This window comes from Hemibagrus wyckioides, linkage group LG22, assembly GCF_019097595.1.
Source record: "Hemibagrus wyckioides isolate EC202008001 linkage group LG22, SWU_Hwy_1.0, whole genome shotgun sequence".
NCBI classification, from domain to species: domain Eukaryota; kingdom Metazoa; phylum Chordata; class Actinopteri; order Siluriformes; family Bagridae; genus Hemibagrus; species Hemibagrus wyckioides.
The window spans coordinates 6,940,772-6,968,718 of record NC_080731.1 but is presented as its reverse complement, the minus strand read 5'-3'; the positions used below and the strand labels follow the sequence as shown (position 1 = coordinate 6,968,718).

The 27,947-nt window shown below is 41.7% G+C and overlaps 1 protein-coding gene across 1 annotated transcript in view; it reads right to left on the bottom strand.

Moving 5' to 3' along the window:
* limk2 (LIM domain kinase 2) overlaps positions 1 to 27,947 on the bottom strand; it is a 35,184-nt gene that overhangs the window by 4,341 nt on the left and 2,896 nt on the right. The window contains exons 3-12 of the mRNA XM_058374534.1: positions 16,104 to 16,239; positions 8,183 to 8,292; positions 7,034 to 7,225; positions 6,363 to 6,468; positions 5,727 to 5,929; positions 5,000 to 5,186; positions 4,337 to 4,423; positions 4,037 to 4,168; positions 2,470 to 2,526; positions 1,243 to 1,308 (exon numbers count right to left, since the gene is read on the bottom strand). Of these exons, the coding sequence (XP_058230517.1) occupies positions 1,243 to 1,308; positions 2,470 to 2,526; positions 4,037 to 4,168; positions 4,337 to 4,423; positions 5,000 to 5,186; positions 5,727 to 5,929; positions 6,363 to 6,468; positions 7,034 to 7,225; positions 8,183 to 8,292; positions 16,104 to 16,239 (1,276 nt within the window). The remainder of the gene's footprint in view (positions 1 to 1,242; positions 1,309 to 2,469; positions 2,527 to 4,036; positions 4,169 to 4,336; positions 4,424 to 4,999; positions 5,187 to 5,726; positions 5,930 to 6,362; positions 6,469 to 7,033; positions 7,226 to 8,182; positions 8,293 to 16,103; positions 16,240 to 27,947) is intronic.

The window sequence follows — 27,947 nt, the reverse complement described above, 5'->3', positions numbered from 1 at the left end:
GCAGGTTATATATACTGGTAAAATTGTCTAAGTACAAAAAACAGCTGACTTCAGATAGTGTATCCAGTTTGAGCAGGATAGTCTGAACTAAAAGAAAGAAAAAAACCCTGCTAAATGCTTTCACTCTCCGCACTGAACAAACAAATCAAGTCTAAAAATAAGGCTTACAAAATAAATCAGACAATCTCCTTCAGTGTTAAGTTTCCCATGATAGGCTTCTGTATCAGGCACATTCCAGAAGATTCAGATAAAGAAAGTGATTCACTGAGACCTTTTCTTTTTTTTTCCAATCCTGCTTATGCTGAGCAGCTCCCAGCTAACCAAAACACAACCCAAGCTGGTCAAACTGGTTGGCCATCTTTGCCAGCCGGCAAGTTATTTTAAGCTTGCTTATTAATTATATAAACTAATCGATTAATAATGGAGATCATTTTAAAATGATCATTTCTTTAAATGAAAAATATTTCCTTTCCACCAACAGACAAAGATGGACATAGTTGTAGCTGGTTATAGGGTTACACACACCCACACACACACCCACACACCCACCCACACACACACCCACACACCCACCCACACACCCACCCACACACACACCCACACACCCACCTACACACACACACACTTTGCTCTCTTTGCAAAACATGTTTTTGTTTTTCACCTTCGTGGATATTTGGCCTGTCTTGACATGAAAGCTAACCTGCTCCTCCCTGATCCGATGAGCACATACAGACAATCCTTCACCGTCGGGATGAAAACAAGGTTTTAACACCGTCAAGGTTATCCTGTCTCAACTGAGACACAACCAGTGAGTAGTGTGAGACCAAACACGAAGGAGTAAAAAAAAGTGACACACACACTTATTAGAAACACTGCACTGGCTAATTCTGCGTAGGGTCTCCCTTTTGCTCTCAATACAGCCTCAATTTGTGTCTTATGCCGTTGTAGCTCGTCTCCCTCAGGTTTCAACGTGGTGTTTATTCTAAGACGGCTCTCTGCTCAGTTGTGCAGATCGGATACTGAGTTACTGCAGACTTCCTGTCATCTCGAACCAGTCTGTTCATTATCTGATAACCTCTGCCATCAACAAGGCGTTTCTGTCCACAGGACCACAGCTTAATGGATATTATTTCTTTAGTCCTCCAAATCTGAAGGCTGATGAATTGAATGAAAACGAGTAGGTGTATTCCTAATAAAGTGTTAGTGTGTGTGTGTATAGATGCTGTATAAAAGGTCACATACCAGTTTTACCAGGCAGTTGTGTGAGTTCAGATCTCTGTGGATGATGCTCATCGAGTGCAGATATGACTGAAAGGAGAGAGAGAGAGAGAGAGAGAGAGAGAGAGAGAGAGTACTTAGACACTTAGACATGTTAAAAACTTCATTTTTAGCTGTAAGGCTTTGTATGATGGCTTGTTAGAGCAGTTAAAACATGTTAGGAACATGATTTCAGGAATCTAGCAGCCAGTATGTATTTCTATTACAGGATCCTGATAGGAATGTATATAAATGTGTGTGTTCAGGTAGTTCAGCATAGGCTATGGATCCTAAGGGTATGAACGCTATAACAGTGACAAAAGGTGAGAGGTTTCTCTCTGGAAGATACGGTAAACACTGAAACTGAGGTAAGTTCTGAGTAATAAAACGGCTTCTACTAAGTAATAATAATCTAAAAAGTGCTTCACTAAGCGCTTAAATCCCACTTGATCACTTGGACAAGTTGTATACTGACCGTCTGAAGCATACAACACATTGCGTACATGCTACTAAATTTTCACAAAATAAAGGATGAGGACAGCGCCAGTTATATTTACAATACAGTTCACAAACAATCATGAGTGATACAGTGAATAAACCACAAAATTTTATTTATTCTGATGATCCTTAATAATCATCACAGCTTGAGAAACTACATGAGAGGTTCCTGTGGACTGAAATGCTGGATAAAATGTATGTGTTTCTGCTGCGTCTAATAAAACGTCTGAGACGTTTGCAGGCTTCGATATAATAATCGACTCCGAATACTTAATCATTCAGCGGTGTGCAAAAAGAAAAACTGACGAAAAGCGACGGGAAGACATGGGAGACTGAGGACGTGTATGTTCTTAGCAAAGTGAAGCCTGTACAACTTCATCTTTATTACCAGAGTCAAGAGGCTGTGGTACGAATTAATACAATTTTTGTCACGATTACGAAACGCAAATAAATGGTAACTGAATCTCAACCACAATCAGATTAGGGCATAGATGTGCTTATAATAATATGTTTAAAAAAAACAAAAAACATAAAAGCCGTTTTATGGACTTTCGAGGGCTCAGAAATGCCAGTGTGGACTGGGCTGGATCCAGTTTCACGGATTACAGTCCTGTTGCTTTATACAGTCGTTCTGAACGTTTGGGCTCATGTACATGTCTGTCACTGTGAAAGAGCTGCCAGTTTTGCATGCAAGTGAACTAGTTTGGCACTCACCATTCCTGAAGCGATGCCCTTGGCAAAGCTAACCCTCTGCCTCCATGGGAACGGGTCCTGAAGAATTACAGAGACAGAGAGACAATAACAACAGTGTTATCATTTGATAATTACTCAGAGAGCATTATCATTATTGGAATATCGTTATGCAAAAGTGATAGTAGATATCTAGTGAATCATATAACCGACAGACTATAACCAACCCCGCCTCCTACTAGCCCTGATATCCGTATCGCTAACCATTGAATTATATTTATTATAAATGACATTAACACAGAGATGACTGAAAATGAAATTTTAGTAACATTTCCATAGAATAAAACACATGGAACTTAAGTGTCAGAGCATGTGAGAGGAGAGGATCTGTGTAACCAAGGAGGGGTGGGGAGGCACCCCAAGGGTATACTGCTAATCCATGAGTTCTAGTTCTAGAGTTTATAATAACATGCTAATGGTAAGAATAAAACCTCATGACACTCAATTATGCATCCATGAAAATGAGAAATGTTCTTTATCTGCATGGCAGTTGGGATTTCCCGTGTTAGTAATCCGCCTATCAAAAGCAAAAGTGGTTCGGTCTTGTATTTCTGTGTGTAGAAAGACATCACGGACTATAAAACACAACGCATAAATCCTGCTATCAAAAAGAAAGAAGCAGAGAGAGAGAGAGAAAGAGAAAGAGAAAGAGAGAGAGAGAGAGGGAGAGAGAGAGAGATAACTGCGGGTGACAGACAATTTCTGACTAGTATAATTCAGTAGCAAGGTTATGCTACTTGTGAGAAAAAAGCATGACTTCTGATCTCTTTTTCATCTCAGTGTAGCTGTGTTGTCAAAAGTATCAGTGTTTTTGTACCAAGTCGACACTGTAAATGTAACGAAAGCAGTCTTTTTTGCAGTAGAATAGTATCAAGTAAGATCTTAACTCGGTACCTGGTCTTGTCCGTATTTTTGTTTGTGCTCCCAACGGTTGTTTTAAAGCGGTGAGCATTGTAGCGGCCAATCAGAAGAATCCAATCAATACTGCTAAAAAAAAATTGTTTTTTTGCTAAGGCTAAGGGCAATGATGTCATTAAAGCAGTTTCAAGACCATCTGTAATGTGTATTAAAATAATTCTATTCCAATCTTCTTTCAGCACTCTGAGACAACTCGTCTAACACGAAGTGCCATGGCAGATCTCCGGGTTTCATCTGCTGGCCATGTGCTGGTACTGAGACAAGACCAGCCGAGAGGGCTCACAGGAGGAGGCCAGCAAAACAACCTGTTCTTTGAACTCTCTCACCTGGAAACACTTTCTTTTTCTCTCTCTTCCTGCATTCCTTCCTTACTCTCCCAATGCAGGCATACCCCCCCCCTCCTTTTAGTAAAGTGCACTGCACCTCTGTATCTCTCCATCTGTACAGTTTACCTCAGGACATGAGAACCAGTCTCAGACACTGTCTGGTTAAAATCCTGGCTCTTTGCAGTCACTAGAAAAGCCGCTTGTGGAAAATAAAAAAGGAGCGAAAGAGGGGGAGAGAGAGAGAGAGAGAGAGAGAGAGAGAGAGAGAATTATCCGCTGGAACATACCACATCTCTAATGAAGTCCTTCAGGGTTCCACCCTCGATGAACTCTGTGATTAGATTGAGCCGCTTGTCCTTATACAACACCCCAATAAACTTCAGGACGTTAGGGTGATCTAAACTCCTCATCACTTTGACCTAGAAAAGAAAAAAGAGAAACATATTTATGAATTCTAAAAAATCAATATGCTTTGAAAGCTTGAAGGAAAACCAAAGCTATAAAAACAAGTAAGTAAACGTCTCAGTCCGTGTCCAAAACCAACCACTGCAGTATTAAGTGATGTAGGACGAAGGGCAAAATCTCACCTCTTTTAGGAAGGTTTTCTGCGTCTCTTCATCACACCGGATCAGCTCTTTCATGACCATGACTTCTCCTGTGGCCTTATGGGTGACCTGTTCGACAAACAAATCAACAATTCATCAACTACCTGCTGAAGGGTTGAAGAATGCATGACGGTTTATATACTTTTAATTCCACTTGAGAAGTCATTGTTTAGTTGACTAAATAACAATTAACTACAATTACCAACGGTGTAATTCATTGACTATTCCCCCCCAAAAAAGAGAGAAAAGGATGAAAACACAGTAGCAAAATACTGAGGGTTTAAAAACATTCAGGAAACCGCCACAGCTGAGCTGCACCACTAACACTCCATCAAACCAAAACAAAAATGAACCAGAGGCCTGTTTTCCACTGAAATCTGGTGACGATGCAGGTGATAAAATTGGCAAAACGTTTCCCCAAATTGTCCTGTTTTCACCAGTTTGAGAGCCAGACTACGTTTTCCGTCCTTTCCAGTGTAATAAATAACCGCTTGTTGTCATGGTGACAATGATGCCAAACCCCTCACTTCTAACCAGTTCTTGGTCCTAAGAGGGGCAATTATTATTTTTTTCTTTGCCTGCAGAATTCTGGTTATTTTGCGATGCTGGCACTCTGACTGCACAGAAAGAGAAGAGTGGACACACCTTGATGGCCTGACCGAAGAATCCCTTGCCGAGCACCTCTCCGTGGATGAGGTCGCAAGGTCGGAAAATGCGATGGGAGCAGCTGGAGGAGGCTCGGAGTGATTCGGAGCGACTGATGTCCCGGGCTAGGATCGGGTGCTCCTTAGGAGAAGCAGGCCCTGGGGACTTACAGATACTGTTACTGCGCCTGGAATTCATAGAGAAAAAAACTGTTATATTAAACCAGTACAGCAGTGACACTTTAACGGTGTTAACCAAGCTGTTTTTATTTAATATTCAAATATATTTGATATAATATAAACCAGTTATTAAGTACTGGGGAAAAATGATCATAATTAATAATATTAATACACCGATCAGGCATAACATTATGACAACCTGCCTAATATTGTGTTGGTCCCCTTTTTTTTTAGCTACCAAAACAGCCCTGACCCGTCAACTCCACTAGATCCATGAAGGTGTGCTGTGGTATCTGGCGCCAAGATGTGACGCCAAGTTGCGAGGTGAGGCCTCTATGGGCCTCCTGTCAGTGCTCATAATGTTATGCCTGATCGGTGTATATTAATCCAGTGATATCATTTATGTACTCGTGAGATTAATTAATTAAGTAAAAAGAAATCTTGGAAAGTTCTGATGCTGATACTGAAGTTGAAATTTCATCACAGAATCAATATCTGTGCTATATAATAATACTTTGTCAAATAAAAGATGACTCTGGATGACCAACCTGAGAGATCTCCTCTTCAGCGTCCCGTCATCGTTATCTGCCCTCTCGATCACTCCGTCAGTCGGGGAGGACAGGCGCAGACGTGACGCTGCAGGAACGCCCAGGGACGAGCCCAGGCGAAGTCGGTCCAGTCTCTGTCTGACCGGATCGTACTCAATCAGCAGCTGCAGTGTCTGACTGGTTCGATGGATGAGATCCTCCACCTAGAGCACAAGTACAATCCATTCCTCAGGTTTGGTGCTACAGAAACTTAGAATATCTGAGATTAAACAATAATGGGAGTGTGTATGTGTATAAATATCTGATATTAGAGACTAAATCTCTGGATTAGGCAGGATCTGGACTGTAATAGGATTTTGAAATAAAATTATGAAATAAAACGAGTCTTTCTAGGTCACAGCGAGTTGTGCTGTATCATTAGGTGAAACTAGATCTCAGGGAAATGCCACACGATCACAAGATGTCCCCAGGAGTCGATTTTCTCCTTGAGACGTATGCTGTTAATGTAAAAGCACCGTGTCACAGCAAGCAGCCGCAATGCAGACGAACACCATTCCATCTTAAATGACTTCAATTTCATTCCTCACCGTATTCTAGGACAAGGCAGCACTCTAGCATACCAACACGTACACTTACCTCGTCCTCCATCAGCGTTCCTACTGGAAGGCCGTTGATCTCCAGGATGCGGTCACCGACATGGATGGCATTCCGAACCTCCGGGCTGATCAGCATCCCCCGTACCCTGAGGGTGGAGGAATTTCTTTGAGTGCACCAACACACGCACGAATGTGTGCTAGAGCTTGGACTGATTACTTAATCCACTGTGGACTGGCTTGGCAGGTTCGTCATTAACTACCATAACAGCACCATGACAAACCCACTAGCAGTTGTAAAAATACTGTAAGATGCCTGACAGATTATACCAAGGTAATTTGTCATCAAGAAACTGTATGGAAAAAAACAGGATTGTTGGTAGAAGCTCAAAACTGCTCAGAGCCTGACCACAAACCAACAATTGCACTTATGCAACTTATTACTCAGTGTTTACTAGTGTGTGTCGATGGCAAGAGCCAAAACAGCACTGGGGCTAATTCCTGTGGTGATTGATCGACATGAACTCGGTGTTTAACAACTGCAGTTAAGAAAACTGATCCATTGGGGATGAATTTATTAAGATCAGATAAAAACAGACAGCCTGTATGGAATGTGGACTCATTTGCAATGAAAAATCTAACTGATGCCTTCAGCAATGAAGCAAGCGTAGCGAAAGCATGCAAGTGTGAGCATTTAAGCATTTCTTTACTCACTCTTTGACATGCACGCTGGCTGTGGTGCTGCTGCAGTCCCGGAGCACGCTAACGCTGAAGCCTCGTTTCCCGTTAGCAGCCGCCGGCATGGACACCAGAGTGACCGTGTGAGGCAGCGTGTCGGGAGACGAGTCAGCCGTGCAGCGCCTTTCCAACATCGGTGCCAAAACCTCCTGTTTATAGCATTTGCCACTACACAAACACACACAAACAGATAAACAGACAGACCCTGACTGACTCCACTGTTACTCACAATAACAATATCTGATAGGATTTAGACATGATTCCCACCCCACCCCCAATTTCCTTCATTTATCTACTGTTCTGATTTCTTTAAAAAAATTATTCTTTTCTTAACACAAAAAAGAAAAAACATACAATTTGCTGCTGATCTGCTAACAAAGTATTATCATAATAATAATAATTAAAATTTATTTTTTATTAACACATTTTTATTATTATTGTTAATATTATTATTGTTAATATCATTATTATTATTATTATTATTATTATTATTAATAACAATAATAATAATTTTTTTTTTATTTGGGGTCTTACACAAAATTCTTGAATCTGATTGGTCAGAAGGCGCTGGTATATATTTTTTTAATTCTTCTTTAATTCTGAAAAAGTAAAGTTTTTTTTTTTAATTCTTTAATATCAATGCTTTAAATAAAATTTCCTCCACATTGGGAGGGAACATGCTGAATTTTTTCTATCGTAGTAACTTCAGGAGAAAGAGAAAAAGAAAGAGTGAGAGACAGAGAGGGAATAAAAGAGCGCTCAGTGATAACAGGTACTGACTTGTCTTGTGGAAATGAACTCCTCATGCTAACATAAACAAGAAAAGTCTCATTCTTAAAGAATGAAAATAATCATTTTCGTCTAATTACGAGATGAATAAAACATTAGCATGCTCTTCTAGGAAAATAATCAACTTAAAGGTGGTAAGTTTGAGCCGAGAGGCATTACTCTTCTCCGCTGTTGATTATTTGCGCGGGGTTTTTTTCCCCGCTCGTCCCTTTGGGGAAACCCTGAACAGTAGATCCTCTTTTAAAGGAGTGCATCAATACGAGATGGAGAGACAGATACAGATACAGATACAGATAGAGCGAGAGAAAACGTTTGTACAGATCAGCATTTCCTCACCAGTACAGTTTGATGCGCTCCACCAGAGCGTAGGTATCCCGTTCCTCCAGCACCACCTTACACCTCAGACACACGAAACACTCGGGATGATACCTGTACTCTCCAGCCACCTGAGGAACACAGCCGGAGTTATGATCAGCAGCATTCCACAGCAGAAATAAAAGCTACACAAGATCCCCCTGACACGCTGCACCGCGTCCGATCGTTTTCTGCTCGCTGTCCTGCCGCTATCACACGCTCAGTGGTTTGGGGTTGTTTTCCCACACATCAGACTGATTGTGTTCTCTGTCTTTGTTTTTTTTTACCTCTCTGACTAGCTTGTGTCTGAACCTGCCTTCTGTCAGTGATGCAATCAGCACCTCCCTGCAGTCAAGAACTTTACACACCTTCACTCTTTCACACACACACACACACACACACAATCTCTCTCTTTCTCACACACACACACACACACACACACAATCTCTCTCTTTCTCACACACACACAATCTCTCTCTTTCTCACTCACACACACACACACACAATCTCTCTCTCTCACACACACACAATCTCTCTCTCTCACACACACACAATCTCTCTCTTTCTCTCTCACACACTCACACACATTACACACACACAATCTTTCTCTCTCACACACACACTCGCACACACAATCCCTCTCTCTCACACACACTGTCTCTCTCTCTCTCTCTCTCTCTCTCACACACACACACACTCTCTCACACACACAATGTCTCTCTCTCTCTCTCCCCTACACCCCCCTCTCTCTGTCTGTCTGTCTGTCTCTCTCTCTCTCTCCTACACCCCCCCATCTGTCTCTCTCTCTCCCCTACACCCCCCCTGTCTCTCTCTCTCTCTCTCTCACACACACACACACACAAACAGTATCTCTCCTGCCTCACTGTCTTGTAACCTTTCCTTCTTCTTCATGACTTTTCATTCCTCATAAAAAAACCCAAACGTTCTCCTTACTTTTCGTTTCTTTACACCCTTTTTTCCCCTTAAGGATAACTCAAGAACATCAATGATCTAACTTAAATGGAAAACAGGAAAGTATCCAAAGACAACAGACTGAGAACCTCTGTATGTTTAAGCAGTGTTGATTCATGTTCTGTAACAGCAGCGGCACAGACAGGAGCAGCAGCTGTAATTCACATCACAGGTTTATATGAACACATTTACTCGAATGCATCATTATTTCTATAGTAACCGCTCACATGCATGTTGGAAGATCTGCATAATCTCAGCCTGGATAAGGAGTCTATGTGTGTTTATTTGGTCTAATTAAATTAACAGAGTGAAATATAAAGTCTGGTACAGCTGATATAACGTAAGTGATATAAGGAACTAACATGCTTGATCAATAAAACACTTTTTTTTTGGAAAATAAGAAACTTCTGCGTGGTAACAGTAACTCCACTAATGCCCCCTCACAGCACTAATGACTTATTCTACTATAAAGTGTTTTATTGCTTGCGTATTACAACAACCCGGTAATCGTGTGATGAATAGTCACGGATAAATACCGTGCTAATCTGACCAAAATTCTCGCTCAGGAACTACACAGGAACCATCAGATTAATCCGATTTGTAGTTCTTTAGCGTTTGTTCAACAGCTCAACTCTAAACTATAACAAACAATCAGCTCTTAAGCCCCTTTTCGGGACACGTACACAGCCGCTGCATGCTACCTACAGTCTCTGAACATATTATGGGAAGGAAAGGGATGTACAGACAAAAGGGACACGCCTATTTATTCATGTTTGTACCAGGAATAATCTCATGTCAGACAAACACACACCCTGGACAGACGACAGGAAAAACGAATACCTGCCTCTAAACACAGGAAGCGAGACACACGCACAAGGCTCTCCTGCCTTTCTTCAGTAAGCTCATAAGGGCTCGTGTCAGAGTGGCAGCTAGCGGTGTGTTTTGCTGTTCATGCATACACATACACACACACACACACACACACACACACACACACACCTCTCAACCACATCAGGATGAGCAGCGAGCTGAGATCATAGCGTCTCTTCAAACATTACAAAAACTGCTGTATCTGATGATCTAAAGAACTTATAAAAAGATAAGTAGCGATGCTATTTTTTCTTCCATGAGGGCCATTAATTATTCCAGCATGCAACTTTCTGTATCTTTAGCTGTCTGGACGGACATAAAAGGAGGCAGCGATGTCCAGCCAAAACACACACTTCTGCAGTTTAGTTCATTCAAACCGACAAAAAACAGATAGTCGTCCATCATCCAGACCCTCTGGGCAAGGACTAATTTCAGCTCTCCGTCTCTTAAACCTAGACCTAGATTCTTCAACATTTCTGACATTCAGCTGAACACAATGAATTTGGGGAGGTGATTATACACAATACTGACTAAGACTCAGAGCTGACGTTGTGACTGTGAGTATGTAGGATGTCTCAGACGCTTTCATTCCTATATGATTCATAAAAGCGTGTGTGTGTGTATGTGTGTATGTGTGTGTGTGTGTGTGTGTGTGTGTGTTTCCCAGCATTGGGCTGCAGCAGCTCCTCCCACCCCTTTAGACCCTGAGATTAAAGCAGATTTAGGGGAAAGAGAATGAAAGGATCACTGATGAGTGACAGCACTGACCCTTAAAAATAAGAAAAAGAGGAATTTTAAACTTTATTTGAATTTTATACATTTATTCAAAGCTTTATTGTTTTTGTGATTCATGAAGGTGTGGGTCTTTACTTCATCGCAGGTTTCTATTAACATGCTAGCTCTAATACTGTGCTGTTTCTACAGTAACAGCTCACACAAGGACTTAGGACCAAATAAGAAAACGTGAAGATTAATATGATTTCTGTGATGGAATGTTTGGGGAAGGGGGAAAAAAAGGAAATAGTGATGAGAGAACAACCATCAATAGCTCCAGTACCGTTATAGAATTCATGCAGCTATAAACACATAAAAATGACACTGGGAGATTGTTTAATAAGTAAAACATAGATCAAATATGAAACAGCTCATGGTGTGTTGTTATTACACCCTGATGTTCAGCATGCATGTTGTGAATGTTATTTTCACCTTTTACTGGCTAAATAATCGAACGAGTTTTATTCTGAAATGCGTATCAGGTTTCTAATGCGTGCATTTTTGCACGTGTGACAAACTCACCATTTCATGCCACACTTCATTACAACATGCCATGACGAAAGTTTTTCCATAAGAAGGAATACACACACACACACAAGTACCTACATGCACACAGCAGTTTTAGTGCTGAGTATCAGTTCTGGTCCGTTTGTCCTTCTGAGAGACGAGTTTATGTTTTTACACTCTGCTGACTGCACCTCAGGGCTCACAACTGGCAAGGCCCAAAAATATTTGGCAACTCTCAATTGGAGTCTGAATAGAAGAGACCTATTATGTGTTTCGCTCACTGGTAAAATCCAACCCCAGCCACCCCGCCACCCCCCTTTTCCTGTTCATACGCTTTCAAAACCCTGAAATTACCCAATGAAAACTGGCTGCTTTGTGACCGCTGCCTTGCGTGTGTTGCGGTGCTGTTCTTAAACCTCGCACTTATTCAGGGTTTGGGTTAGGGCTAACATTTGTGTTATGATTACAAAGCAGTCCATTGAAAGCCCATGCGCATTCCAAAGGCATGATCACAAAGCAAAGACACGCCGAGACCATTCCAACCTTCAGATCGCGTTCATCCAGATCGCAGGGAATGAGATCATAGTCTAAGCCTGGTAAACAAACAGTGGGCAGGTTCTGAGCTCTGATCTGAAGGCAGGAAAAAGGTGCTGCTCTAAAGGGCATCAGTCACAGGTGGAGGAAAAGTAACCGCTCTAAAATGTCTAATTTATCACAGTTTAAACACACACAAACATATATACACAAAAACCAAAAACATATAAACAGACAAAAGCACACACACGCGTATATATATATTATATATATATTATATATGTGTATATATTTTATATATATATATATATATATATATATATATATATATATATATATATATATATATATATATATATATATACACACATATATATATACATATATATATACATACACACACACATACATACACTATATTGCCAAAAGTATTCTCTCACCCATCCAAATAATCAGAATCAGGTATTCCAATCACTTCCATGGCCACAGGTGTATAAAATCAAGCACCTAGGCATGCAGACTGTTTTTACAAACATTTGTGAAAGAATGGGTCGCTCTCAGGAGCTCAGTGAATTCCAGCGTGGAACTGTGATAGGATGCCACCTGTGCAACAAATCCAATCATGAAATTTCCTCGCTCCTAAATATTCCACAGTCAACTGTCAGCTGTATTATAAGAACCTGGAAGTGTTTGGGAACGACAGCAACTCAGCCACGAAGTGGTAGGCCACGTAAACTGACGGAGCGGGGTCAGCGGATGCTGAGGCGCATAGTGCGAAGAGGTCGCCAACTTTCTGCAGGGTCAATCGCTACAGACCTCCAAACTTCATGTGGCCTTCAGATTAGCTCAAGAACAGTGCGCAGAGAGCTTCATGGAATGGGTTTCCATGGCCGAGCAGCTGCATCCAAGCCATACATCACCAAGTGCAATGCAAAGCATCGGATGCAGTGGTGTAAAGCACACCGCCACTGGACTCTAGAGCAGTGGAGACGCGTTCTCTGGAGTGACGAATCGCGCTTCTCCATCTGGCAACCTGATGGACGAGTCTGGGTTTGGCGGTTGCCAGGAGAACGGTACTTGTCTGACTGCATTGTGCCAAGTGTAAAGTTTGGTGGAGGGGGGATTATGGTGTGGGGTTGTTTTTCAGGAGCTGGGCTTGGCCCCTTAGTTCCAGTGAAAGGAACTCTGAATGCTTCAGCATACCAAGACATTTTGGACAATTCCATGCTCCCAACTTTGTGGGAACAGTTTGGAGCTGGCCCCTTCCTCTTCCAACATGACTGTGCACCAGTGCACAAAGCAAGGTCCATAAAGACATGGATGACAGAGTCTGGTGTGGAGGAACTTGACTGGCCTGCACAGAGTCCTGACCTCAACCCGATAGAACACCTTTGGGATGAATTAGAGTGGAGACTGAGAGCCAGGCCTTCTCGTCCAACATCAGTGTGTGACCTCACAAATGCGCTTCTGGAAGAATGGTCAAAAATTCCCATAAACACACTCCTAAACCTTGTGGACAGCCTTCCCAGAAGAGTTGAAGCTGTTATAGCTGCAAAGGGTGGACCGACGTCATATTGAACCCTATGGATTAAGAATGGGATGTCACTTAAGTTCATATGCGAGTCAAGGCAGGTGAGCGAATACTTTTGGCAACATAGTGTACATGCAAAGGTTCAAGCACACACACACAAGCATATACACACATACGTACACATGCAAGCACACACACAGATATACACAAACATATACACATACAAAAACAAAAATATAGACACACACTCACATACACCCAAACATATGCACACAAACACACACACACACGCAAGCATAAACACACATGCAAATGCACAAGCATACACATACATGCACAAACATATACACACATAAGCATATACAAACACACAAATATACACACACACAAGCAAATGCACAAGCACACAAATAAATATACAAATACATACAAACTTAAGCATCTACAAACACACAAACCTACGCAAGCAAACGTGCACACACACACACACACACACACACACAAAAGCATGGAAGCTCTTGTTCTGGTCTGTTTTCATTTAAGCTTTCACAGTCAGCATCACAGACACAGAAGGATGGAGACTGAGAGACGAGAGGAAATCTAAACAAAGACACAGCACAGAGCTAAATCAACTCACTAAATGATTTACGTTGGCGGAGGATTTGCCCCCTGCCTGTTCTTATGAGAGCTCAGAGGCTATGACTACATTATAACTGCGTAATTACTATAAATACCCTGTGCAGGGTGAGACCAATTTGCGGATGAAGCCATTAAGCAACCCACTTCTGTACTTTTCGATCCCATGAGACGTGTATCTTCTTTCTTCTAGCAGGTGCTGCGACATTGTCATGTTTATGCGTCGTTCACGTGTGTTAGTGTATTTCCGGTAGCCCTGCTACTCCAGGAGTAATAGTAAATGTTATGAGAGGGCACGAACACAACAATAGCAGACATTTGCAATCCCATAGCAACAGCACTCAGACACACAGGAGCTATGTTTTAAGAGGAACAATGAAAAAAACATAGCTCAGGAAACAATAAAACATTGACGTATGGCACCACTAATGTCTTATTTAAGCTCCGTATTGTTTTATGAGGCATCAGGGTCCGGGAAAAACGCTGTTTCATTTCACTCTGTACTGCATTCAGCTATATATATGGTTGAAATGACAATAAAAACTTGAATAATGGAACAACAACAAATCTAGGGATCTGAAAATTATAGAAAAATAATCCTGGTATGTTAGCTCTAGAATTATTGGCACCGTTGAAAAAATATTGGTAAATATGAAAGAAATTTGAACTGTAATACTTATACACAGATCAGGCATAACATTATGACCATTTGCCTAATATTGTGTTGGTCCCCCCTTTTCTGCGAAAACAGCCCTGACCCATCATGCACTGCGTATTCGGACATCTTTCTATCAGAACCAGCATTAACTTCTTCAGCAGTTTGAGCAACAGTAGCTCGTCTGTTGGATCGGACCACACGGGTCAGCCTTCGCTCCCCACGTGCATCAGTGAGCCTTGGCCGCGCATGACCCCTGTCGCCGGTTCACCACTGTTCCTTCCTTGATCCACTTTTGATAGATACTGACCACTGCAGACCGGAAACACCCCACAAGAGCTGCAGTTTTGGAGATGCTCTGATCCAATGGTCTAAGCCATCAAAATTTGGCCCTCAAATCCTTACACCTGCCCATTTTTCCTGCTTCTAACACATCAACCTTGAGGACAAAATGTTCACCTGCTGCCTAACATATCCCACCCACTAACAGGTGCCAGGATGAGGAGATAATCAGTGTCATTCACGGCACCTTTCAGTGGTCATAATGTTATGCCTCATCAGTGTATTTGATCAAACTATGCACGAAATCTTTCTGCTCATCTATACTGAGGGCGCCAATAATTTTGCAACCGACTTAATTCATAGCTACTTAGGCTGCCCACCGAGCTGCAGTGCAGTTTTCCGTGTAGTGAATGAAGCTGCTCTGATTTGTCACAGTTCTGTTTAGATGTGCACAAGGTGACAGTCATAATGTAAAACACAGACTTGGTGCCTCCTCAAACTCTGGCTCGGATGAATGCTAGCATGGACAGCGAGATCCTCAATGAAAACAGTGCGTAGGAGGAGGAGCAGGAGTGAGCTAATCCTTAATGCATGTCATAAGAAAACCATCTCCAAAACACAGCTAAGGATTAGTGAGAGGAGAATGACAGGAGATGTTTAAGCACAACCACTGCCTGTCTATTGTTACGGGAACAGAGATCTCTTAAACCAGCTAATTAAAAGTACTAACCTAATGAAGCTGATGTCTCCACGCGCTTATTACCTGTAATAAGCAATTTAAATAACAGCGAAGGCTTATTATAACTGCTTAAGCTGTACTACATGTTAAAGCTGGGATTTGTTTGCAGAACATTCTCTTGCTGTTAGAAGAGCAGAATATCCAGAATCCCATCCTTCAACTTCTGAAATTAACAATTATATTTGTCCTATTTTGGTGCCAAAATCTATTTGATCACTTTAACTGATGAAACGACGTACAAACGTCACAAAGGGACACAAAGTGATGACCTCAAGACACACTCAGTCTTTATTCCTTACCATAGACATCATCTAAAGCCAGGACACGAGTCACAGGCAGAGGAAAGGTAACTACTCTAAAATGTGAGAAAAGGAGTGAGAAAAAGAGAATCTACATTTCTTACCATAGCTGGTCCGGTCATTAGCAGTGAGCAGCCATGACACAGCTCCCCGAATTTCTCCCAGTAGTGTTTTCCACAGTAGAGTTTCCCTTCCCGCTCATAGTACCAGTTAGTCAGGAGATCACAGCATTCAGAGCACCTGAGGACATGGAAGAGTTATGCACTAATTATAATAGGGATTAGTTATTCATTTGGAGATTTAAAATTTTGACAGGGAATATTATGCCATTTTTCATGTTTAAGACAACATACAAAGAAATACCACTTATTTTTAATTTCTATTGGTTTGAAAATCAGTGGTTAAAATACAACATCAATGTTATCTACATTTTTTCCTGTATCATTATTAGATCTACGTCTGTTCTGTATCACCTGCACCATTCACTAATCTACATCCAACACATCATTCCCTGCTCTGTTTTACAATCTGCATGCCTTGTTTTATGCACCAGGCTCTGTCAAGTCCAGATAATTGCTCAAGTAAATAATAATCATAATCATGCTACGATGATGATTGCTCTTGTATCGTTCCTTGATCAACGTCCACTGCATTATTCCCGGATCAACGCCCATTGTGTCATTCCCTGATCAACGCCCTTCCCTGATCAGCGCCCACTGTGTCATTTCCTGATCAACGCCCACTGTTATCATTTCCTGATCACCGTCCACGGCATAATACCCTGGATCAACACCCACAGAATGATTACCGGATAAACACCCTTGGCATTATTATCAAATCGAGCATCCCCTGCATTGTTCCCTGATCAACGTCCACTGCATTGTTTCCTGATCAACGCCCCCTGCATCATTACCTGATCAACGCCCCCTGCATCATTACCTGATCAACCTCCACAGCATCATTACCTGATCAAAGTCCACCGATCATTACCTGATCAACGTCCACTGCATCATTACCTGATCATTGTCCACCGATCATTACCTGATCAACAGCCCCTGCATCATTACCTGATCAACGTCCACTGCATCATTACCTGATCATTGTCCACCGATCATTACCTGATCAACGCCCCTGCATCATTACCTGATCAACGTCCACCAATCATTACCTGATCAACGCCCCCTGCATCATTACCTGATCAACGTCCACCAATCATTACCTGATCAACGCCCCCTGCATCATTACCTGATCAACGTCCACCAATCATTACCTGATCAACGTCCACCAATCATTACCTGATCAACGCCCCCTGCATCATTACCTGATCAACGCCCCCTGCATCATTACCTGATCAACGTCCCCTGCATCATTACCTGATCAACGCCCCCTGCATCATTACCTGATCAACGTCCACTGCATCATTACCTGATCATTGTCCACCGATCATTACCTGATCAACCTCCACAGCATCATTACCTGATCAACAGCCCCTGCATCATTACCTGATCAACGTCCACCAATCATTACCTGATCAACCTCCACAGCATCATTACCTGATCAACAGCCCCTGCATCATTACCTGATCAACGCCCCTGCATCATTACCTGATCAACCTCCACAGCATCATTACCTGATCAACGCCCCCTGCATCATTACCTGATCAACACCCCCTGCATCATTACCTGATCAACGTCCACCAATCATTACCTGATCAACGCCCCCTGCATCATTACCTGATCAACGTCCACCAATCATTACCTGATCAACGTCCACCAATCATTACCTGATCAACGCCCCCTGCATCATTACCTGATCAACGCCCCCTGCATTATTACCTGATCAACGTCCACCAATCATTACCTGATCAACGTCCACCAATCATTACCTGATCAACGTCCACCAATCATTACCTGATCAACGTCCACCAATCATTACCTGATCAACGCCCACCAATCATTACCTGATCAACGCCCACCAATCATTACCTGATCAACGTCCACCAATCATTACCTGATCTACGCCCCCTGCATCATTACCTGATCAACGGCCCCTGCATCATTACCTGATCAACAGCCCCTGCATCATTACCTGATCAACGCCCCTGCATCATTACCTGATCAACGTCCACCAATCATTACCTGATCAACGCCCCCTGCATCATTACCTGATCAACGTCCACCAATCATTACCTGATCAACGCCCCCTGCATCATTACCTGATCAACGTCCACCAATCATTACCTGATCAACGTCCACCAATCATTACCTGATCAACGCCCCCTGCATCATTACCTGATCAACGCCCCCTGCATCATTACCTGATCAACGTCCCCTGCATCATTACCTGATCAACGCCCCCTGCATCATTACCTGATCAACGTCCACTGCATCATTACCTGATCATTGTCCACCGATCATTACCTGATCAACCTCCACAGCATCATTACCTGATCAACAGCCCCTGCATCATTACCTGATCAACGTCCACCAATCATTACCTGATCAACCTCCACAGCATCATTACCTGATCAACAGCCCCTGCATCATTACCTGATCAACGCCCCTGCATCATTACCTGATCAACCTCCACAGCATCATTACCTGATCAACGCCCCCTGCATCATTACCTGATCAACGCCCCCTGCATCATTACCTGATCAACGTCCACCAATCATTACCTGATCAACGCCCCCTGCATCATTACCTGATCAACGTCCACCAATCATTACCTGATCAACGTCCACCAATCATTACCTGATCAACGCCCCCTGCATCATTACCTGATCAACGCCCCCTGCATTATTACCTGATCAACGTCCACCAATCATTACCTGATCAACGTCCACCAATCATTACCTGATCAACGTCCACCAATCATTACCTGATCAACGTCCACCAATCATTACCTGATCAACGCCCACCAATCATTACCTGATCAACGCCCACCAATCATTACCTGATCAACGTCCACCAATCATTACCTGATCTACGCCCCCTGCATCATTACCTGATCAACGGGCCCTGCATCATTACCTGATCAACTGCCCCTGCATCATTACCTGATCAACGCCCCCTTCACTGTTTCCTGATCAAAGTCCACCGTATCATTACCTGATCAACGCCCACTGTATCATTCCCTCATTAACGGCTCCTGCATCATTACCCGATCTGCATATTTAACAAATATCCCCATTCTAAACAGTACAGGAAAAAAAGTTTGTAGTCACCTGACCTTTACACCCACACCCAAGAGGCTATGTTTTGTGCATTGCAAAGACTTTACAAGCTATGTTCTTCTGCAGAGAGAGATTTATTGCATGCAGTGTCAGAAGCAGACAAAGCGGCAGACAACAGGTTTTGTGGAATTTAAATCATCCATTTCAATAACCATCATGAGGGACAGAATCTGCTTCAGAATCAGCTCAAGCCTAGTTACCTGATCTGCACCTGCTGGAATATTACCTGATCTTGAACTTCTGTACTCCATGACTGGCATTCACGTGTATCACAGTACCATTGGATTAGCATTTGAAGCTACTTGCATGGAAATGTTCTGTTTCTTTTTATTACCATGTGGTCTCTATCTATCTATCTATCTATCTATCTATCTATCTATCTATCTATCTATCTATCTATCCATCCATCCATCTATCCATCCATCCATCCATCCATCCATCTAAAATGAATTCCAGAACAATTTTCATCCTGGCATTTCACAAGATTTTGGATGTGTTCATGCTGTTGTAAGTGCTTGATCTGACTAAAAAAACGGCACAAAAAGAGCAGAGAACATATTTGGGGTATTTTAGGGACTAAGTGACTAACACTTCGAGGAAAAAGCAGATGGAATATGAGGTGATTGTGAGGACACATTAGAAAATCCTGGTGTTTGGTTACAAAAGAGAAAGCTTGGGCTCATGTGTACAGACAAAGACGTCCTCTCTCTCCCTCTCTCTCTCTCTCTCTCTCTCTCTCTCTCTCTCACACACACACACACACACACACACACACACACAGCCCACCCACTGAAACACAGGGGCCACACTGAATGAAGTCTGAGTGGAAAAAAAAAAAAACCCAAGGAATTTGGGCCTCAAGCCAAAACTAGTCATAAAGGGATATATATCACACACTTTCTCCCTTTGGCAATCCCACGGCTAGGAGGTGATGCTGGAACCCTGTAACGTTCCCTTTAGCTGTGACATTGCTCCCATTGGGAAAATTGACTTAATTAAAGGAGACCAACTTGTTGAACTCCACAATGGAGCAGCTTAGATGTTTTATAATGGACGAACATTTGTCTAGGAAGCATGGAAAGTACAAAACCGCTTTTAAACATGCCACAGCTTGCTCTGTAAAATTTGTCACGGTGTGTGAGCGCAGGTTTGTGTATGCGTCACCAGGGGGAACCCTTAAAAGGGTTGCCTTCAGGGAAAATAACGTTTAGGGAAAGTTTACTATATTCCCATTTTGACCCTGACAATTTGTCAGAGTAAATGTTCTGCATGTACTCCGGCATCTGCGTTCAATCGAACCGACCGAATACGTTTTCGGACGTAATTATCCAGTCGTCCCACAGTTTTCGTTTACCTTCTGTGCAAAATACAGACTGGCTGCTGTGAACTGCTGATGTGTATCATTTGTCTTCTCAGGCGAAGAAAAAGTTCCATCCATAATCTGCATACGATTATACTGCCCTGTCTTGCACCGATCAAGCGGCGAACAATACACCATGTGCAAGACCTTCTACAACCGAAATTCTCCGCATTCCAAGAGAACTGGAAACACCTGGAGCCGAACTGCACTTTTCACTTAGCTGGAACTGCTGCTGCGAAACAATAACAGCGAAAATGTTCAGAGTCACTGTTAGAAAAATAGACACGTCAGTCAGAACCTACGATAACTGTTAGCTTCTGGAAACCCGGTGAAGAACTATACGTATTTAAGGGGCTGCGAGAAAAAAAGAAGAAGCGAGGAGCCGAACAGCCAGAAACCTTTCACGGCTTAAGTGCAATCCATCTTCTTGATTACACCTCGTTCTGCTGTGAGAGCTGGCCTGGGAACAGGAAACGAGTCACTCCAGTGCTCACTCACTGACATATGTAATCTTTAATTCCAGACATTTCAAAGCTCTTTTTTTCCCGCAGATTTAGAGCGACTGCCAAGTTTTTTGTGTGTAATTCGGTCCTCGCTTGCATGTGCGACCAGAATTCCGCGAACCGACTGCTGCTGCCCGACATCGTCGATCTCTGATTCATCTAGAAGAGGAAATGTGAGGTGTCTGGAACATAGTGTTCAAAGACTAAATGGATATCGAATAGGAAACTGTGAAAGGGGGTCGAAAAAACAATAAGGAAAAATCCAGAAAATGAGAAGAAGAAGTCAGGAGAAAGTGACTATAAATAAAGGCGCTGTTAAAGATCGTGTTGCATTCGGTGGCAGAGAAGCAGGATGGAAAATAACAGTCTGCTTTGATAAGGATCACATTAGTAAGACGCAGCCTGAGCAGCTGTTGGATTGTCCAGCGAGCGTCGGGGTTCTGGCTGATCGCCTGACGTGTGCCTCCATATTGAGGAATGTAGAGATCAGAAGCTCTGTTTCTCAAAACACATCTGCACAATGAGCCCGAGTGTGTGTGATCAGATAAACACTCTGCACAGAAGCAAGCTTTATTATTGATTTGATTATTTTTAGAGAAGGCAGAATAGTGCTGCAGTGGGTAACATTCTCCAAGGTTTAATCCTAAACTCGAGGTACTATATCAAATTTCAAAAACATGGTGCTGGCCAGTTAAAAAATTACCCCTTGGTGTATGAATTTGTGTCTTCATGCTGTGTTGGTAGCAGCGAGAACAGAACCCTGGCTCAGCCTAGTGAATAAAAGCGAACACTTTATGAGATTACAGATTATTTTTGGAGATAATCTCAAAAAGGAAGCAGCTAGGATGCTGCAGAAGTATGACGGACACATATTTTAAGTGACTTATTTACAGTGTTATTCATTCATCCTTATCAGCGGTATCCTGGTCACGGTTACGATGTTTACGAATACAAATTCACTCTGAACAGGACAGAGCATCACTTACACACTCGCACCTTATACACCTATACTTATAGAGCAAATTCAAGGGTCACCAAGTCACGTACTGGCATGTTTTGGCAAGTTAAAAGAGACCGAAGAACCCAGAAGAAGCTCTAGAGGAGAACATGTGAAGCTGAAATCGAACTACAGGGCTGAAAAACTCAAAACGTCCTTAACCAGAGTGACCTGCAGAAGTCTCCATCATTGAATACATAGATACTGGTCCACTAGGTTATGAACCTTGAAATTTTTTAATCAAATGCTAGTTTATCTTTATCTTTAACACTACAAAGTGACTAGAAGTTCAGACATCTAGGGGAAGTTTATTCCACCACTCAAGTGCCAGAACAGAGAAGAGTCTCGATGCATCTCTACCTTGTACCCTAAGAAATGGTGGGACCAGTCGAGCAGTGCTGGAGGATCTGAGGGAGTGATAAGAGCTTTGAGGAAAGTGTGTGCTTAGGCACCCTGTTGGAACTCATGCTGGTCATTTGTTCCAAACGAACTTGCACCATTTCTCCTGAAGACTTTGGCTGTCTTATTTATTTATTTCTGTTTCCGCAGGTAATCCCAGTCAGCCTCCATAATAGATTAATAGGAGAAGTGCTCCATTACTTTAATGACACACAAACACTCAGTTTTCTTGAAAAATGAATATTTGGACACAGAAAAGCAAACATACAAAGTACAAAATCTGTACTAAAATAAGCAGCCTAAGACTTTAATTGTTCTTATATGATAGAGATTAATTATATGACTGAACTGCAAGTCAACAGGATTAACCGATTTGTGTTTTTGGCAACCCCTGTGTACGGTGATGTCATGGTAACATCTGGGGACGCAAGGATTTGTTAATCATTTTCTCACACACAATCTTACACTTGGTGACGTCTGGGAACAAGTATCTGCGTCTGTCACAGAGGTCCTCCAGGTGTACACACACACACACACACACACTCACTCATGATAAACTTTCACCCTAAAGCCAGACATGACTGAAAGCTCCTGATTTATTGCCGGCATGTCGACACAGCGGGAGGTTTGATGACTCCCACATGGAGCACGCAGCTCACGCAAAACACCTCGCTGTAAGGATTTGCTGCTTATTCAGTATGTCAACCTGTGTCTTTATCAGCAACTTTGTTCTGCACAAGCAGCAAATCGCCACCGCCTTTAATACTTGCTGTTCACACCCACAGAGAGAGAGAGAGAGAGAGAGAGGCAACACTCAGGTGACAGACACAAAGGTGTTCGTGTGTTGCCACACTACACAGCAAACAATTCAGAACAAACAGTCCTCTTTCCTTTTCACACTAGAGAAAATAACAGGGAAATATGTTTGCTGAACACTTAATCAAATCAGAATCTTAAACACTGTGTTTTATTTATTAGGCAACTTTACCAGTTGCATGTAAAAAGATGACTACGTATATAGTGACCTAGAAAAACCCTTTATATGAATTAGCTGGCTATTAAACAGAGAGAGAGAGAGAGAGAGAGAGGGAGGGAGGGAGAGAGAATAAATATATTATATATATATATATATATATATATATATATATATATATATATATATATATACACATACATATATATGCATATATATATATATATATATATATATATATATATATATATATATATATATATATATATATATATATATATATATATATATAACATATACACACACACACTCCCATTTTCAATTCTGATTGGTCAGAAGCTATTGATTCGTTTTCTATAAAAGCACCTCTGACGATATTTTATTTTTGCTACTATCTTAATAATAGCTGTAACTATATCTCTATGCACTCTAGCAGCCGTTCTGGTCATTCAGCTCATCTCTATTTTCCAGAACTCACCATATCTGGCAAAGACGACGACGACGTGGCACCACTTTCCTGCCATGAGTTTTGGCAGTACTGGTAAGCTGCTCAGATCAAGCTGAATTTCCTCAGATTTTTACTGAGAAATCAGTTACTCGGTAGCATGACATTTTTATGACTTATTAATTTCAACAGAATGTGAGGAAACAACTTACATTTATGTTTATAGATGCTGTAAAGCAAGCGATAACAGGAACGAACTCGCTTCTCAGATGTCCCAGGACATTTAATGTTACTATAAACGATTAAAAAGTCCGAGATACTGCTTCTTATTAAACAATAGGCATGATACCGAGGTATAATAGAAATAAAACACATTGAGACATGTCGTTATTCTGGGCATCACTGATAATTTACCCTGTTATTATTTTCCTATAACAACTTTGATTATCATTTTATTATTTATTTAAAGTCATTATGTTTTCAGCAAGCTGAAGTATCAGAGTGTTATCGGCAAAACAACTTGGCCACACAACAGTATTTCACCTATTTTTGGCTGATTTTCAGAATTCAGCCACTGTGACATCCTTCGCTTGTAAGGCTAGAAAGCTATTTTTGCTTTAAAGCTCCTTAAATGTAGCAGATCTTTGACATAAACTGATTCAGCTGCATCCGGGATCTGTATGAGGATGAGTAAAGAGGAAAAGCTGCCTGCTAAGATTCGTTAACCTGAAGGAGAACTGCATGTGCCCTTCTCAGTGAAGGCAATCCTAACCAGAGGTTCAGAAAAGAAGCTATGGTTTATATTATTATTAATAAGATTAACGCTGCCTGAAGATTGTGCACTTATCAAGTTATGAATTTTCTGGGGTTTTCCTGCTAACAGCATGTGACTCATTATGATCTGAACTTTCAAAGGAACAGTATGTGTGGTCCGCTGAGTGGACAATATCAATCTATCCATGTCCATTCATGCCCACATGCTGAATACAGCAGGGAAATATATCCTGCCGCCGAGACCCACTGATAAAAATGCACAAGACCACACAATGCCTATGTACACAAGCCTAAATATTGCAGTTTTCTATAAGCCTAAACCGCAAAGTGCTGCTGTAAGAGATGGACTAAAAAATCCTACCCGTGACATCACGTCCGAACTGAAAAGCAAACCTTCATGAAAAGGGAAACCAAACACAATTAGCAGTCATGCAGTGAGCATTCCTGTCCCTCCCATAACCGCACTTAAAAAACGTAGCCACTGAGGCCCGAGGTTTCACTCTTTTCCTCTAATCACAAAGGGGGCAGTCGCTGGGGCACAGGACGAGCTCGTGTGTTTAGAAGGTGGAGTAATAGCAGGCGGTGTGTGTGTGTGTGTGTGTGTGTGTGTCTGGACGAGCACTGAATCGCCGTCTAGGAATGTCTCAGTGGTCTGCACAGCGCTTCTTACTGCAGCCGTCTCTACCTGCCCTGGTGCTGGAGAGCTGCTGGGTCAAGTCAACTGAGATACGGGGTTTAATGGGAAATTAGAAAAGGATACAGTCGACAAAACCAGGAAGTATTTCACTACATGTTGTACTGTGTATGGATGTGTGTGTGACAAATACATTTCAATTCAATTCAATTCAATTCAATCCGTTTCCATACTTGAAGGAGATCGTCGACTTTGAATGTTTTTGAACGAACTACAATTTATTTCCATTAAAAATTGCTTATTTTAAAAGCTTAATAGCTAAAATATATTGAAATGGTTTTGCCAAAAGGAAGCAATATCAAGATCAGGCAGGAAAACATATTACTTTAGATCCTTTTAAAATGTCTGTATGATGTGTTTACATAATGACTGTTGTTTCAGCCTCTCAACAAAAATTCACATTTCCTTTTCCTTAATCTTACTGTGCACCAGGACGTGCAAATAGTTTTAATCACGTGCAAAAGTTATTCCCAAAATAAGAGCCTTAATTTATTCTAAAGACTTAATAAACATCTCCGAGATTTTCCAGGCGAAATCTCGTTCTCGCTTTGTCATCTCGTTCACCGAGCCTCTAATTGGGGCACGACTGCAAGCTGAGATGAACGTATGTAACCTTTTGATTGACAGGCATTTCAGTTCTTCGCCCTGTTTAAAATTCTCTGCATGTTGCTCGGGTTTGTCCTTATTAGAGAGCCAGTCTAGGCGGCAGAGCGATGTCTTCTCTCAGCCAAGAGTCTAAAATCGTGAGCTACATGAACATGACTGTGGCACTTTCTTAAATGTTACATGCTACATAGGGATGTGGTAGCTTAGTGGTTAAGACGTTGTTTGGAAGGGTATGAATTGAAATCCCAGGTCCACCAAGCCTGGGTCCTTGAGCAAGACCCTTAATTGCTCAGTTGTATAAAAAAATCAGATCTAGGTGGATAAGGGCGTCTACCAGATGCCAGAAATGTAAATGACATGTTACATAGAGAAAAATGCACCAGATGCTTGTGCTGTACCAAATATAACTCAGCCTGGCTGGTGGATTATTCACATTTGTACTATAGATAAGTCTGTAAACTGTAAAAAAAAGTGTGAAAAAGGCATTCCCTATAACTGCAGCATCACAGCCACTTTAACAATTCAACTGAACTCATTAGGGCTTATGTACATTTTGCTCATGACCATCTAGTAACTTGCTCAAAGCAAGGCGTTAAAACATTCAGCTAGCAACACACTTTGGACACACAACACAGACTAGCTGTTTTCAACCCTGTGTTTGTTTAGCTCTTCATACAACATGGAAGATTTACAGCCGTGGTGAGCAAAAGAGTCTCTCTGAACACGCAAGGTTTCCTGGCAACTGTCCCCTGTCTCACTCATCGACAAGATACTGTTCATGTGGATAATTTTGTTTTTCACACCATATTCTGTGTGAACTTTTGTGCATAGAAATCCCATGGGATCAAACCTGTACATCAGGATACAACAAGCAGTGACAGAAGAACAAAAGTCAATGAGATCAGATTTGGACTACTTTAAACAACTGTATAATATATTATCTGTATACAGGACAGAATCATTTATTAAATAAACAAGCCTCATAACACTCAGTTGTCCCTGTTACAACAACTGTGTCGTTGTACAAAATGTGCCTTTGGCTCTTTCTTTTGTAATTCAACCAAACAGATCATCTGTAACTGATTCCAGCGATTAGTCATGGTCATATGTACCAAACACACTCTTTGTACATTGATCCATTCTTTTTTTCCTTTTAAACAAGTGGGGTAGATTTGATGACCTAACATGGTTCATGTGGCTACTTCAATGTACTCTTGCTGCAATTCTGCAGTTTATTTTAGCTCGAGAGAAAACTTTGACCCTAATTACTCAGAACAATGTGCTAAAAAATCACTTAATCCTATAAATGATTAAACCTGACAACAAGAAAAAAGGGAGAGACGTGAGGCAGAGAGGTGGAGTGGATCAGCATTGTGTAGTGTGATTTAACGCCATCTCACACGCACGCACACATACACACGTACGCATATGCGCGCACACACACACACAAGCATATACACATACACGCATGTGTACACAAACATGCACATGTACACAGACACACAGAAATGTGCGTACACACACACACACACACAGTTGGACACACCCACAAGCATATACACACACATGTACACATACACACACACACAAGCATATACACACACATGTACACATACAAGCATGTACACACACACACACGTACACATACACACACACACGCACTTGTACACATGCACTTGTATACACACACACGTACAAAAACACGCACGTGTACACACACACACACACACACAAACTTTTCACTGATGTATCAACAATAAATTAAAACTCGGAAATATCAGTGTATTCACAAATACATCAGGGGTCTATGCTATGATAATTAGTAATATAGATAATTAGTAATAATTTAATTAATGTTTTTATATTGATTATTGAGCTTTTTATTAGGCAAACTAATAAATAACATAGTTTTAATAAAAGTTCAGAAATAAAGTGCTGTGGAAAGTTCAGGAACAAAAGCTC